The 14,818-nt window shown below is 46.0% G+C and overlaps 1 protein-coding gene across 1 annotated transcript in view; it reads left to right on the top strand.

Annotated features, from left to right (window-relative positions):
• Window positions 1-14,818, top strand: part of lama5 (laminin, alpha 5) — a 320,328-nt gene that overhangs the window by 217,566 nt on the left and 87,944 nt on the right. Inside the window, exons 29-32 of the mRNA XM_087994598.1 lie at window positions 2,731-2,828; window positions 8,121-8,310; window positions 10,007-10,133; window positions 10,271-10,326. Of these exons, the coding sequence (XP_087850724.1) occupies window positions 2,731-2,828; window positions 8,121-8,310; window positions 10,007-10,133; window positions 10,271-10,326 (471 nt within the window). The remainder of the gene's footprint in view (window positions 1-2,730; window positions 2,829-8,120; window positions 8,311-10,006; window positions 10,134-10,270; window positions 10,327-14,818) is intronic.

Below are 14,818 nucleotides of genomic sequence, written 5' to 3'. Positions count from 1 at the left end.
AGTATGAGGGAGTTTTACAACAAGAAGAATGTTTCCCATCAACCTCTCTCCCTGCCAACATCAAGCCATTGATTATTACTGGCCATGGGAAACGTAGGTTTATGGGATTAGGGTGGGAGGTCGGATGCTCTTTGGAGGGTCGGTGTGGACTTGATGGGCCAATTGGCTTGCTTCCACACGGTAGGGATTCTCTGATTCTATTACTGGGCACCTGAATAGGTCACTGTAAACTGTTCAGGCTTGCAGAAGGCCAGAAATCACTTGGGTGACATATAAGAGTTGGCATTCAATACCTGTGCTGCCAAATCCTTGATACAATTGCGAGATCTTGTAGGAGCAAAAAGTAACAGCATTGTGGAGCAATACTTTTTTTTTCTGTGACACGAGTTGCTTAAACCTGCTAATTGGTACAATGTTAGAGTATAAATGAAAAGTTAGTATTGCATCTAAATCACTAATTATGCCTTCAATATTGTTATTACTCTATTCTTACCTTTGTATTAATTGTTTAAAACAAATGCATGTTGCTATACCTGCCGGAAAATAAGATATTTTCTCTTTTCTTATATGAATTCTTCCAGGTTTATTGAGATTCTATGTCAAATTTATTTTGGGTTTCCGCTCACATAGTCAGTTAATACTCTTCATTCTTGTCAGAGTATACACACATCATCTGAGGCATAGGCAATCGAGCTTCTTCAAGCACAATGCTTCACCCTATCACTGAGAGATATGAGACCTGTAAAGACAGCCCCACCGTTTTCTTCTCTCCATTACTGGCTAAAGAAATTAGCCAGCCACTGCCTCTGAGCTTCCCCAGTGGCAAAACAAAGACTGAAATGAGCAATATGGGCATTTGTGACCAATCTGCTGACCACCCTTGCTACAGTTTCTAGACTAACAGCTGATTTTAAATAAAAATAACAATGAACCGTGGATGCTGGAAATCTGAACAGTGCAGGAGAAACTCAGCAGGTCTGACAGCCATCAGTGGAGAGAGAAACTAAGTCCAACGAATTTTCTTTGGAACTGAAAAGGAATCATTGGATTTGAAATGATACCTTCTGTGGACAGAAAGTGATCAAGTCTTCTAAGTTTCTCCAACACTTTCTATCCTGATTTTAACGAATTGCACATAATTTTAAAAAGCAATCCTGAACCATTTACCAGTTACGTTGGTATGCAGTAACCATTTTCACAGTAAAATAAACCAAAACTTAAAGCTCCTTTTAAAACAAAAACTAATCATGTTTGTGACTTGATGAAGAACTTGTTTAAATTTGGAGTCCATAAGGGGGCTTGATGAGCAGGAACTCCCAACAGAGATAGAATCAATTGAGGAAGCATGGCATTGGTGCAAATTTTATTTCAAATCAGCACAGAAGATCTCAGATTTTCTGGATGTAATTTGTGCCTAACATTCCTCAACCCTTTGCACTGGCTTGATTGATTTTTATATCATTCTCGAGCTAAATAAAATTAATGGTTACAAAGCAGCAGAAACTCTGCCCAACAGTTCTCCTTGAATGAAACTCTTGCATTCACTGAGGGTGATTTAAGCAATCCTTGGATAAACACATGGATGATGATGGAATAGTGTAGGGGGATGAGCTTAGAATAGTTCACAGGTCCGCAACATCAAGGGCCGAAAGGCCTGTTCTGCTCTGTATTGTTCCTATGTTCTGTGTTCTACCAACTTATGTCATTAGCTTCCACAGATCAGACCGTGCCCATCAAAGAGTGTTGTTAAGAAATTGTGGACTGAAAGCCTCAGAATTCAATGCGTTTAAAGTTAAATTCAAATCCTATAGGCCCACTGCTTCCCAGCCTTGTATCCTCTCAGCAGTGTTCCCCACATGGAACATCTAATCATTAAAAACATTCCTTAGTAAGGAGCTTTAACACATTCTGTCCTAATAGTTCTCTGTTGTACTACTCTATTTTTCTTAGAGTCTCACAGCATGGAAACATGTCCTTCGATCCAACCATTCTATGCCGACCATAATCCCAAACTAAACCAGTCCCACCTGCCTGCATTTGGCCCATTTCCCTCCAAATCTTTCCCATTCACTTACTTAAATGTCTTGTAAACATTATAACTGTACCCACATCAACCATTTTCTGTGGAAGTTCATTCCACACACAAACTACTCTATATTAAAAAAAGTTGCTCCTTATGTTTTTTTTTAAATCTTCCTTCTCTCACCTCAAAAATATGGTCCCTGGCCTTGAAATCCCCTACCCTAGGGAAAAGACCCGTGCCATTCACCTTTTATATATACACTTCATGATTTTATAAACCTCTATAAGGTCACCCCTCAACTTCCTGTGGTCCAGTGAACTAAGTCCCAGCATCTCCTTACAACTCAAACCCTCCATTCCCAGCAACATCCCAGTAAATCTCTTCTGAACTGTCTCAAGCTTCATAATATCATCCCTATAACATCTGAAAATTTTGGTTAAAATCAGATAATGGATGAACAGTACTTCCTGTACAAGTGAAGACATAGAAGCCCTCCTTTTGAATGAATAATTATAACCTATCTCCGTAGGACACAGGTGTCAGTGTGCTGACTTGTGATCACTTATTTTTCAATTTCGAGCGTTAGAAATTAGTGATTCTTAGCAATGGCTGATGGTGAATGTTGAGAAAGAACAAGCACTCTGATTTTAAGTGAGATACAATAACAACAGGATCAAGCTGTTGCTGATTTTGTTATTTATTTGCAGAACAAAATATACCTCATACCCCATGAACAATTCACCATGGAATATGTACTGCCAGGAGTACACTGCATCAGTACTCATGGAACATTTGCACCAGACAGGTGATTGTACTGTCCAGTATGTTTTTTCCAACTTATCTGACTAATGCCAACTGGTGAGCCAACCTCTTAGTAGCTACTACTTAAGGTAGAGAGAATGTAATGTTACATTTTTATCATAAACAAATGAGAGTGTTAAAATTATTCTTTACCTTTTCTAACTTTGCATGAGCTCAATGATGTTCTTGTAATTTGAAAGATTTCCTGAAAGAGAATGATGTGGTGTTTGGAAGGAACCAACAGCACTCAGAATTAAGTCATAGCAAGTGAGGACTGCAGATGCTGGAGATTAGAGTCGAGAGTGTGGTGCTGGAAAAGCACAGCAGGTCAGGCAGCATCTGAGGAGCAGGAGAATTGATATTTCGGACCATAAACCCTTCATCAGGAATCGTTCCTGATGAAGGGCTTATGCCTGAAATGTCAATTCTCCTGCCCCTCGGATGCTGCCAAATCTGCTGTGCTTTTCCAGCACCACATTCTCGACTCAGCACTCAGAATTAAGGCCATAAGAGCTTACAACAGAAGTAGGCCATCCAAACCATCCAGTCTCCTTTGCCGTTCAGAGAGATCGTGACTGTTCTGATAATCCTCAACTCCTCTTTCCTGCCTGTTCCTCATAACCCTTGATTCTCTTACTGATTAAAAATCTGCCCATCTCAGCATTGAATACGCTTAAGGGCCCAGCCTCTTGAGCCATCTGCAGTAAAGAATTCCATAGATTCACTACCTCTGAGAGAAGAAATTCTTCCTCAACCTTATCTGAAATGGGTGACCCCATTTTCTGAGATTATACCCTCCAGTCTTAAACACTCCCACAAAGGGAAACAGCCCATCCACGTTCACCCTGTCAAATCCCCTGAAAATCCAGTATAATATTTAATCTTTAATAAGATTGCCTCTCATTTTTTAAACTCCCATCAGTACAGACTCAACCTATCCTCATATGTCAGTCCCTCCATCATGAACTTCTCTGGACTGCTTCCAACACCAACATATCTTTCCTGAGATAAGGGGACCAAAGCTTTTGGCAGTGTTTCAGCTGTAGTTTGAGTGATACCTTGTATTGTTTTGGCAAGTATTTCCCTATGTTTTTGTACTCCATTCCCTGTGAAATAAAGGACAACATTCCATTTGGCTTTCCTGTTACCTGCTGAATTAGATTAGATTCCCTACATTGTGGAAACAGGCCCTTCGGCCCAACCAGTCCACACTGACCCTCTGAAGATTAACCCACCCAGACCCATTTCCCTCTGACTAATGCACCTAATACTATGGGCAATTTAGCCTGGCCAATTCACGTGACCTGCACATCTTTGTGACTGTGGGAGGAAACCGGAGCACACCCACGCAGACACAGGGAGAATGTGCAAACTCCACACAAACAGTCAACCGAGGCTGCAATCGAACCTGGGACCCTGGTGCTGTGAGGAAGCAGTGCTAACCACTGAGCCACTGAGGAGCAGGAGAGTTGACGTTTCAGGTGGCACGGTTTTGAATAAGGTTTATGCGTGAAGATATCCAAATTACTCTGTACTGTAGCTTTTTGCAGTCTTTCTCCAATGTAACAATACTCAGCTTTTGGTTGTGTTCCTGCCAAAGTGCATAACCTCCCTTTATGTTCCATTTGTAAAGTTTTTGCCCACTTGCATTAATGTGTCTGTACCCCTTTTCAATCTTTGTGTCATCTTCACCACTTGCTTTCCCACTTTTGTTTTCTATATTATCCACAAACTTGGCGTTAGTACATTCATTTTCCTCCTTCAAGTTATGCATATATCATAAATAATTGTGACCCCAGCACTGATCCCTGCAACATTCCACTAGTTATAGATTATGGAAATTTATCTATTTGACCTATATGCATGCTGTTGTGAGAGTTGACCATAATTTGAGCATTTAACATTTAATTGTTTGGTACATTTCAATAAATCCTTAACACTGCTCAGATTTAAGGTTCTTACTTATTGCAGACATTACACAGATCGAATGCAGTCCTTAATTTCCTGGGAGTTTTTTCCAGTTGCTATAACTTTAATGGATGGCCTGCAGGCTAGCAAGAGACATGGAATTGGGATTTTCGTGTGTCAAATCAAGTTGGCATAGAAGTGGTCAGCCAAAAACAAAATAGCATTAATAGCTACCGTGCCAGTCTGTTGCCTTATCTTGATTGTGATAATTTTGAGAGGGTGAGAAAATGAACTCCGTATGCTGTTAATCAGGCACGTTTATGTAATTAATGAGTTTGGTAAGAACCCACTGCCTAAAGTTATCAGATTTTAAGAGGTACAGGTGCCCTTCAGAAGTTGTTCAAAGCTGAACAACTCCAGTCTGTCTAGAAGAAGGAAGATAATATTGGAAATGTTTTAGGTGGTTTTCCAAAGAAGAGAGAAAGTTTTGCCAAAAGTCTTTTGGAAAACAATTAAAGTTTAAAACTTTACAATTTCCTTAATCTACCCTGGGTTTGGGTTCATGTTTTCCACCTGCCCTAGTCAGTTTGAAGATGCTGATTCCTTTAATTTCTAAAATTCGAGATAAACAGCAGCAGCAGCAGCAATGGCTGGTTCCTTGCCTTTATTACTGCCTCCACAATAGCTAATTAGCCACTTCGGATCTCGCACAAATTCGGCTTGTGCCTTAATGAAAATGTTGACCTATACGTAGCCTCCGTCAGGGATGGGTTTGCAACCGGGAAATGAGACCAGCTCTTGCCCATAGATTCTCCGGGATTTTGACGAGTCCTGTGCTGAAGTGTCTGGAGGCACTCCAGAGACCCTTCTTACAAATTCATGCAATAAAATTGCACAGAAAAAGATCAGTGTTGAGCACTGGGTCATTATGACATCACAAACATTTAAATTTGAGTTTCACCTACTCTGTTAAACACAATATAAGTAGTACCATAAAGTGTGTTTTTATTTTCCAAAACCATCAGATGTCTTAATCTCCTATTGCTGAATGATCCTTGAATACAGCTGCCTGTTTTGGCAGGTCTTACAAGAAACCCTAAATGACTGTAATTTATTGTAATAGTAATCTGAGAACATTGTATCAGGATGAAGGGCTGTTTGCAAGCTGGGACTTCATAACTTTATAATAAAATTATTTTCTGTTAACGCATGTACTCTCAGTACATCCTGTATCAGTGCTGATTCATGATATTTATAATCATGTGGAAGTGACTGCTGATAATTACCACTCCTGTTAACATATACACTATTGAAGTATCCAGTAACAAGTGCTGATGAAAGCAGGTTTGGTTAATACTTCTTTCAATCTGCATATTTTGACTTTATTTAGGTGAGCTTCCACCCAAGTAACCAGAGCTGTAGGCGATTTTGACTGCAGCCTGAGACACACAATAGTTCAGAAATGAACACACAGCACCAACAGGATACAAAAATCCAAGAACTAGACAATAACTAAATATAACTTACTAAATATTTTCCCTATTCTCATTATTTTTTTCAAGAAATCATCCATATGATCGGTTTACACACTTCGCCATATGGAAATGGCCTGGATTTTAGAATCAGAAAACATAGAAGGTGGCCATTCAGTCCATCATTCCTGTATTCTCCTATATTTTATTTATAGCCCTGTAAATATTTACCCTTCATGTATTAAAAAGAAAATTGGTTCACGTTACTGTTGAATCTGTTTCTACAACCCTTTTAGCAGCGGATTTCAGATTGCAATAACTCATCATGTAAAAACAAAAATAATGGTATATCTTCCTGTCACCTTTGGATATTTTGCCAGTCTCACTCAATGACTGTATTGATTTTCAATTTGTTTTGTGTGATTATTGCTGCTTGCTGGCAACAATGACTTCCTATTTTCTCAAAACAGTCCCTGGTTTTAAACAGCTCTAACAAATCTCCTTACAACCTTCCCCCCTTCTCCAAGCTGAACAACCTCTGCTTCTCCAATCTTTCCACGTGACTGATGTGCACCACTCCTGGACTCAATGCCATGAATCTTTACTGTACCCTCTCTAAAATATTCACACCTTTCCTAAAGTGTGATGCCCATATTTCTAGGCCATAGAAATACGAACGGGAGTAGGCCATTCGGCTCGATACTCCTCTTGATGCCAACTAGGGTTTCATAAATGTTCATAGAGTTGTATAACACGGAAACAGACCCTTTGGTTGAACCCGTCCATGCGACCAGGTATCCTAAACAAATCTCGTCAAATTTGCTAGCATTTGGCTCATATCCCTCTCAATCCTTTGTATTCGCGTACCCATCCAGATGCCATTTAAATGTTGTAATTGTACCTGCATTTCCACTTTGCTATTTATAAAACCTAGGATCCTTTACTTTTTCTTTGTTAACTTATTTTCTCAACTGGTTGTGCCTATCTCACTGATTTTGTATACAAAGATCCTCTGGTCTATTTGTTCCTCCATTTCCTCTAGAATTGCATTTCTTAGTTTATTGCTGTCATCTTTCCAAAATTTATCACAGCATGCGCCCTCCATACTAAATCTCATCTGCCACATCTTGGTCCATTCCACCAGCCTGTCCATGCCCTTGTGTAGTTCTATACTATCCTTCTCATGGCGTACAACATTCCTAAGTTTATAACATCTGCAAGTTGTGGAAGTTGTGTGCTGTACACCTAAATCTGAGTTTACTAATATAGAACAAGAAAAGCATTGCTCCAGTGTCAACACTGCAGAGTTTGATCGTATTATTACTCAGGTCCATGCAGGGAAGCTCAAATAGCCAGACTCAGAAGGGATGTGATTTTTGTCGCAATGTCAGATATACTTATTCTCCACTCGAGACCCCCAAATAATTTCCCACCTTTGGCCTCTTCCCACTTGGAGTCCCTTTTTATATACCATCTTAACAGTTGAATAAACAGCTGCTCACCACTGATGTGTTTCCTGTCACTCAAGTCAACTTTGTGTCCGTGTTGTCACAGTCCGATCTATTCTATGGCTTCTATTAATAAAACCAAGAAGGCTATATGGTTTTTGAATGCCTTCTGAACTTGGTTGGTATATGTGCACCCCAAATCTCTCTGCCCCTGCACCCCATCCAGAATTGTATCATTTAGTTCATAGTGCCTGTCTTATTTCTTCCAACCACAATGGATCACTTCCTGCTTCTCAGTGCTAACTTTTGATCTGTTATACTTTTATTATTCTGCCATTGTCTGTGTTTTCTCTGAGTAGCTTGTTCATTTTTTTTTTGCTACATTTCTGAGCTCCATACCACTGGCAAACTTGGAAAGTATGGCTTGCATTAATGTTTAATCTTATTGTTTTGCTGTCTGCCTTGCAGTGGCTCCTGCACCACCTCCAGGTTCCAGAAGCCTTCTCAATCCATTATCCTGAGAGAAGGAGAAATTTCCTCTCCCTCGACACTGCTGCACCTTTATCCACTCAGAACCCTTGACCGACTGCAACAGCCTCCCATTCAACCACCTACCATTGTGGAGACAACTGACTTGATCTTACTTCGGTCCCCTCAGGTAAATCCTACTATATGTTTGTAGTCACAAGACCAGCAGAATTGACATAGAGGGTTAAAAGTTAGCCTTTTGAAGCTCTATAACATGGCATCCCAATTCAATATGAAGGTTAGGTCAATTTAGTAGTGATTAACTTGGCACAGATTAGTTAAAAGTCTAGCAATACAGTCTAATTTGCTAGAAGCACAATGATAAAGCTTAGAGCTATATATTGCTTATGTATAAAGATTTTATATATTATCCTCCATCAACAGTCATTGGTTCCAGACTTTGTTTTGTTGTAATAAAAGGTTTTATTTTCCTGTGCTTAAAAATGTAGAGAGACTTTAGCGAGAACATAAAGCAACAACCTGTAAAAACATGCCTCTGATCTGAAAAAAGCACAGGAAACAGCTTCCATTTATCTCCCCAGGCTACACCATTGCATCCGATCAATTTCCTGTGAATTCAAGGTGCTATTGATTTGTCAGTGAACACAGGAATTTTCAGGCAACCGGTACTCTCAGTTTATTTTTGTTTGCCAATTTTCTCATCTCTCATTTGAAAGTACTGTACACAAATATGGTACTCTGTTATGATCCAAATGCAAGAATTTATAAATGAATTTATTCTTCACTCGCTGCTCAGCTACCCATGAAATGGAGTAAGGTCACAGATTAGAGTGAGGCAGAGTGAAATAGGGAGGAAAGAGAATGTGGAACAACTAGCAGATCAATGGGAAAAGGGAAAACATTGGATTTTGGGAAGTGGTGAAAGGTGGCAAAATTATTTGGGGGTCTTCAGTGGAGAATAAGCATCTTTGACATTACTGCAAAAACCACGTAACTTCTGGGTCTAGATACCTGAGCTTCTCTACAGCAGCTGGATGCAACCATCTTTGCGAATCCAGGCTTACGATTGTTAAAGTCTAAATGTTTGCTTAAAATCTGAGCCACAAGACTTTATTAACATATTTCAATGACTGATCCACCTCAGCAGAGCATTGCCTGGACACCAACCTGCCTCCTTATTGAGCTGCAAGTGGGAATGGGAGGTGATGGCCAAGTGGTATTATTACTAAACTATCAATCCAGAGACCCTAGTAATATCTCGGGGACCCAGGTTCAAATCTTGCCAAGACAGATGGTGGAAATTGAATTCAATAAATATCTGGAATTCGGAGTCAAGCAGTGCTCTTACAATGACCAGGAAATCATTGTCAGGTATCAGGAAAAACCCATCTGGTTTACCAATGTCCTGTGGGGAAGGAACTTGCCATCTTTACCTGGTCTGGCCTACATGGGCCTACATGACATTTAACTGTCCTCTGGACAATTGGGAATGGCCACATGTCATTAATGAATTTTAAAAACAAGCAGCTGTGGATTTTTAATAATTGCAAACGCCCCTCTCTGAACTTGTTTGGAAGTGTTTAAGCGCTCCCTTTCACGGCTAGCTCCCAGTAAGGAACAAACTATTTGGAAGAGAGCAGAACCAAATCCTAGTCAAATCAATTTTTTTGGACAGTGTGTGGAGAACAGATTCAGGGAAACAGCAAAAGGTTACATTCTTGCACTCCAATTTAGTTGAAAAGTCGAGATAGAGCTTTTTTTGCTGCAAACTAGCTTTTGTCATTTTGGAATGCAACACTCTTGTGCTATGAAAGCCACAATGAAAGGAAACCGCTCCAACAATTGATGTCCTTGTCCTTTTGCAGACTGTTGCCACCTTCAGCAGCCGTATTCCGACTCCGGGGCGATATGCCTTCGTGATTCACTTCTATCAACCAGACCACCCTTCCTACCCCGCTGAGGTACTGATTAATGGAGGCCGGATTTGGCAAGGTAATCCAAATGAAGTACTAGAGTCACCTGCAGTGACTGCAAGGTCTACTAATGGCATTTGATTAAAGTAGGCTATGTTTACTCGAGCAAGACTGTGGTTTCGTTTGATCACACCTTTGCTGATTGTGTTTTATCAGATTATGTAACATCATGTCAAGCTGGTGATAAATCAGCAGTTATTTATGTCATACCTGTTGGTCCTGCACATATAAAAATGGGAAACAACTGTTTAAGTGCAGTGTTCCTTTCTATCACATTGTAGTTCCTAACACAACACATGGAAGTCCCTTTAAATTTATGATGTGGAGGTGCCGGTGTTGGGACAAGGTCAAAATCGCACAGCACCAGGTTCAGAGTCCAACAGGTTGATTTGAAAACACTAGCTTTCGGAGTGCTGCTCCTCCATCAGGTGCTGATGCTCTGAAAGCTAATGTTTTAATAACCCCGTGGACTATAACTCCATGTTGTGATTTTTGACTTTTAAATTTAATAACACCTTAACTTTAGAACCATGTTTGCAATAATGAAAGGTAAAAAACAATCAAATAAAATAATGAATAATATGTAAAGATAAAACACTGAGGTTTCTAGAAATCTGAAACAAAGTGCTGGAGTGACTCAGCAGATCTGGTAGCCTCTGCAGAGAGATTTAATGTTTTGAGTCCAGTATGACTTCTTTCGAACCCAGAGTAAAACCATGATTTACCTTGTAAAGGTGGTCTCAGATCAGTGGTCATTCCTTTTGTTTAGGTTTCACACAGCTGACAGCACTGCTGATGTGAACTAGACAGAGCTGTTAAATTCAGGCGTCGCTTGAGACTGGTTCAAAACTTTCAAATCAAAGGCATGTGAGACTTGAATTTTCACCTGAAACTATTGAAGGAAACAGTGATTTGGAGAATCGGGTTCTGTGCTTATCTCCTGCTGACATGCAATGAGCTTGCCTTTCATTGGACTGCTCAGACTGCAGCTAAAGGGTTCTGGAATAAAACCAATCAAATACCTCTGAAAGTGACTTGGACCACACAGGTGAAATAGGACGTAGTTTACACTGCTTATTCAGGAAGCCCAAATGCAGCACAGTCACTGATTGGTAGCAGTATACGTGGAACCATAGACTGATGCCGACAGAGTGGGTGTCACTCCTGGACTTGCTGAGGTTACCCAACAAGAGTCCTTCTTAATTTATCCCCTTATCTGGGCTCTCTCTCCCATTCTCTCTCTCTCTCTCTCTCTCTCTCTCTCTCTCTCCCATTTTCTCTCTCTCTCTCTCTCTCTCCCATTTTCTCTCTCTCTCTCTCTCTCTCCCATTCTCTCTCTCTCCCATTTCTCTCTCTCTCCCCCTCTCTCTCTTCCCCCATTCTCTCTCTTCCCCCATTCTCTCTCTTCCCCCATTCTCTCTCTCTCCCCCATTCTCTCTCTCTCCCCCATTCTCTCTCCCTCCCCCATTCTCTCCCTCTCCCCCATTCTCTCCCTCTCCGCCATTCTCTCTCTCTCCCCCATTCTCTCTCTCTCCCCCATTCTCTCTCTCTCCCCCATTCTCTCTCCTCCCATTCTCTCTCTCCCCATTCTCTCTCTCCCCCATTCTCTCTCTCCCCCATTCTCTCTCTCCCCCATTCTCTCTCTCCCCCATTCTCTCTCTCCCCCATTCTCTCTCTCCCCCATTCTCTCTCTTTCCCCCATTCTCTCTTTCCCCCATTCTCTCTCTCTCTCTCATTCTCTCTCTCTCTCTCATTCTCTTTCTCTCTCTCTCTCATTCTTTCTCTCTCTCGTTCTCTCTCTCTCGTTCTCTCTCTCTCTCGTTCTCTCTCTCTCTCGTTCTCTCTCTCTCCGTTCTCTCTCTCTCTTCGTTCTCTCTCTCTCTCGTTCTCTCTCTCTCGTTCTCTCTCTCTCTCGTTCTCTCTCTCTTCGTTCTCTCTCTCTCTCGTTCTCTCGTTCTCTCTCGTTCTCTCGTACTCTCTCTCGTTCTCTCACTCTCTCTCGTTCTCTCTCACTCTCTCTCGTTCTCTCTCTCTCTCTCTCGTTCTCTCTCTCTCTTCGTTCTCTCTCTCCCTCTCTCGTTCTCCCTCTCTCGTTCTCTCTCTCTCGTTCTCTCTCTCGTTCTCTCTCTCGTTCTCTCTCTCGTTCTCTCTCTCGTTCTCTCATTCTCATTCTCTCTCTCTCTCTCTCTCGTTCCTCTCTCTTGTTGTCTCCTCTCTCTCTCTCATTCTCTCTCTCTCTCTCATTCTCTCTCATCTTCTCTCTCTCATTCTCTCTCATTCTCTCTCGCGCGCCCTCTCGCGCGCCCTCTCGCGCGCCCTCTCGCGCGTCCTCTCGCTCTCGCTCTCTCTCGTCCTCCCCCCCCCTCGCTCTCTCTCGTCCTCCCCCCTCGCTCTCTCTCGTCCTTCCCCCCCCTCGCTCTCTCGTCCTTCCCCCCCCCCTCGCCTCTCTCGTCCTTCCCCCCCCCCTCGCTCTCTCGTCCCTTCCCCCCCCCCTCGCTCTCTCGTCCTTCCCCCCCCTCGCTCTCTCGTCCTTCCCCCCCCCCCTTGCTCTCTCGTCCTTCCCCCCCCTTGCTCTCTCGTCCTTCCCCCTCGCTCTCTCGTCCTCCCCCCCCGCCTCTCTCGTCCTTCCCCCCCCCCTCGCTCTCTCGTCCTCCCCCCTCGCTCTCTCGTCCTCCCCCCCCCCCGCTCTCTCGTCCTTCCCCCCCCCTCGCTCTCTCGTCCTCCCCCCCTCGCTCTCTCGTCCTCCCCCCACGCTCTCTCGTCCTCCCCCCCCCTCGCTCTCTCGTCCCCCCCTCGCTCTCTCTCGTCCTTCCCCCCCTCGCTCTCTCGTCCTTCCCCCCCCCCGCTCTCTCGTCCTTCCCCCCCCCCCTCGCTCTCTCGTCCTTCCCCCCCCGCCCTCGCTCTCTCGTCCTTCCCCCCCCTCGCTCTCTCGTCCTTCCCCCCCCTCGCTCTCTCGTCCTTCCCCCCCCTCGCTCTCTCGTCCTTCCCCCCCTCGCTCTCTCGTCCTTCCCCCCCCTTGCTCTCTCGTCCTTCCCCCCTTGCTCTCTCGTCCTTCCCCCCCTCGCTCTCTCGTCCTTCCCCCCCCACCCTCGCTCTCTCGTCCTCCCCCCCTCGCTCTCTCGTCGTCCCCCCCCCTCGCTCTCTCGTCCCCCCCCTCGCTCTCTCTCGTCCTTCCCCCCCCTCGCTCTCTCGTCCTTCCCCCCCCCCTCGCTCTCTCTCGTCCTTCCCCCCCCTCGCTCTCTCGTCCCCTCGCTCTCCGTCCTTCCCCCCCCCCCCGCTCTCTCGTCCTTCTCCCCCCCCCCTCGCTCTCTCGTCCTTCCCCCCCCGCCCTCGCTCTCTCGTCCTTCCCCCCCCCCCTCGCTCTCTCGTCCTTCCCCCCCTCGCTCTCTCGTCCTTCCCCCCTCGCTCTCTCGTCCTTCCCCCCCCTTGCTCTCTCGTCCTTCCCCCCCTTGCTCTCTCGTCCTTCCCCCCCTCGCTCTCTCGTCCTTCCCCCCCACCCTCGCTCTCTCGTCCTCCCCCCCTCGCTCTCTCGTCGTCCCCCCCCTCGCTCTCTCGTCCCCCCCCCTCGCTCTCTCTCGTCCTTCCCCCCCCTCGCTCTCTCGTCCTTCCCCCCCCCCCCTCGCTCTCTCGTCCTTCCCCCCCTCGCTCTCTCGTCCTTCCCCCCTCGCTCTCTCGTCCTTCCCCCCCTCGCTCTCTCGTCTTCCCCCCCTCGCTCTCCTCGTCCTTCCCCCCCCTCGCTCTCTCGTCCTTACCCCCTCGCTCTCTCGTCCTTCCCCCCCTCGCTCTCTCGTCCTTCCCCCCCCTTGCTCTCACATCCTTCCCCCCCTTTCTCTCTCGTCCTTCCCCCCCTTGCTCTCACATCCTTCCCCCCCCCTTTCTCTCTCGTCCTCCCCCCTCGCTCACTCGTCCTCCCCCTCGCTCACTCGTCCTCCCCCTCTCGCTCTCTCTCGTCCTCCCCCTCTCGCTCTCTCTCGTCCTGCCCCCCCTCGCTCTCTCTCGTCCTCCCCCCCTCGCTCTCTCTCGTCCTCCCCCCCCTCGCTCTCTCTCGTCCTCCCCCCCTCGCTCTCTCTCGTCCTCCCCCCCCTCGCTCTCTCTCGTCCTTCCCCCCCCCTCGCTCTCTCGTCCTTCCCCCCCCCCTCGCTCTCTCGTCCTTCCCCCCCCCCCTCGCTCTCTCGTCCTTCCCCCCCCCTCGCTCTCTCGTCCTTCCCCCCCCCTCGCTCTCTCGTCCTTCCCCCCCCCTCGCTCTCTCGTCCTTCCCCCCCCCCCCGCTCTCTCGTCCTTCCCCCCCCCCCCCCTCGCTCTCTCGTCCTTCCCCCCCCCCCTCGCTCTCTCGTCCTTCCCCACCCCCCCTCGCTCTCTCGTCCTTCCCCCCCCTCGCTCTCTCGTCCTTCCCCCCCCCCCTCGCTCTCTCGTCCTTCCCCCCCCCCCTCGCTCTCTCGTCCTTCCCCCACCCCCCTCGCTCTCTCGTCCTTCCCCCCCCCCCCTCGCTCTCTCGTCCCTTCCCACCCCCCCCCTCGCTCTCTCGTCCTTCCCCCCCCTCGCTCTCCTCGTCCTTCCCCCCCCCCTCGCTCGCTCGTCCTTCCCCCCCCCCTCGCTCTCTCGTCCTTCCCCCCCCCCTCGCTCTCTCGTCCTCCCCCCTCGCTCTCCTCGTCCTCCCCCCCTCGCTCTCTCGTCCTCCCCCCCCCTCGCTCTCTCGTCCTCCCC

Source organism: Chiloscyllium plagiosum, unplaced genomic scaffold (assembly GCF_037043375.1).
Source record: "Chiloscyllium plagiosum isolate Xiang-an unplaced genomic scaffold, Cpla_swu_hap1 HiC_scaffold_15, whole genome shotgun sequence".
NCBI lineage: Eukaryota > Metazoa > Chordata > Chondrichthyes > Orectolobiformes > Hemiscylliidae > Chiloscyllium > Chiloscyllium plagiosum.
The sequence above is the reverse complement of the archived record's forward strand: the minus strand, read 5'-3'. Positions and strand labels throughout refer to the sequence as shown.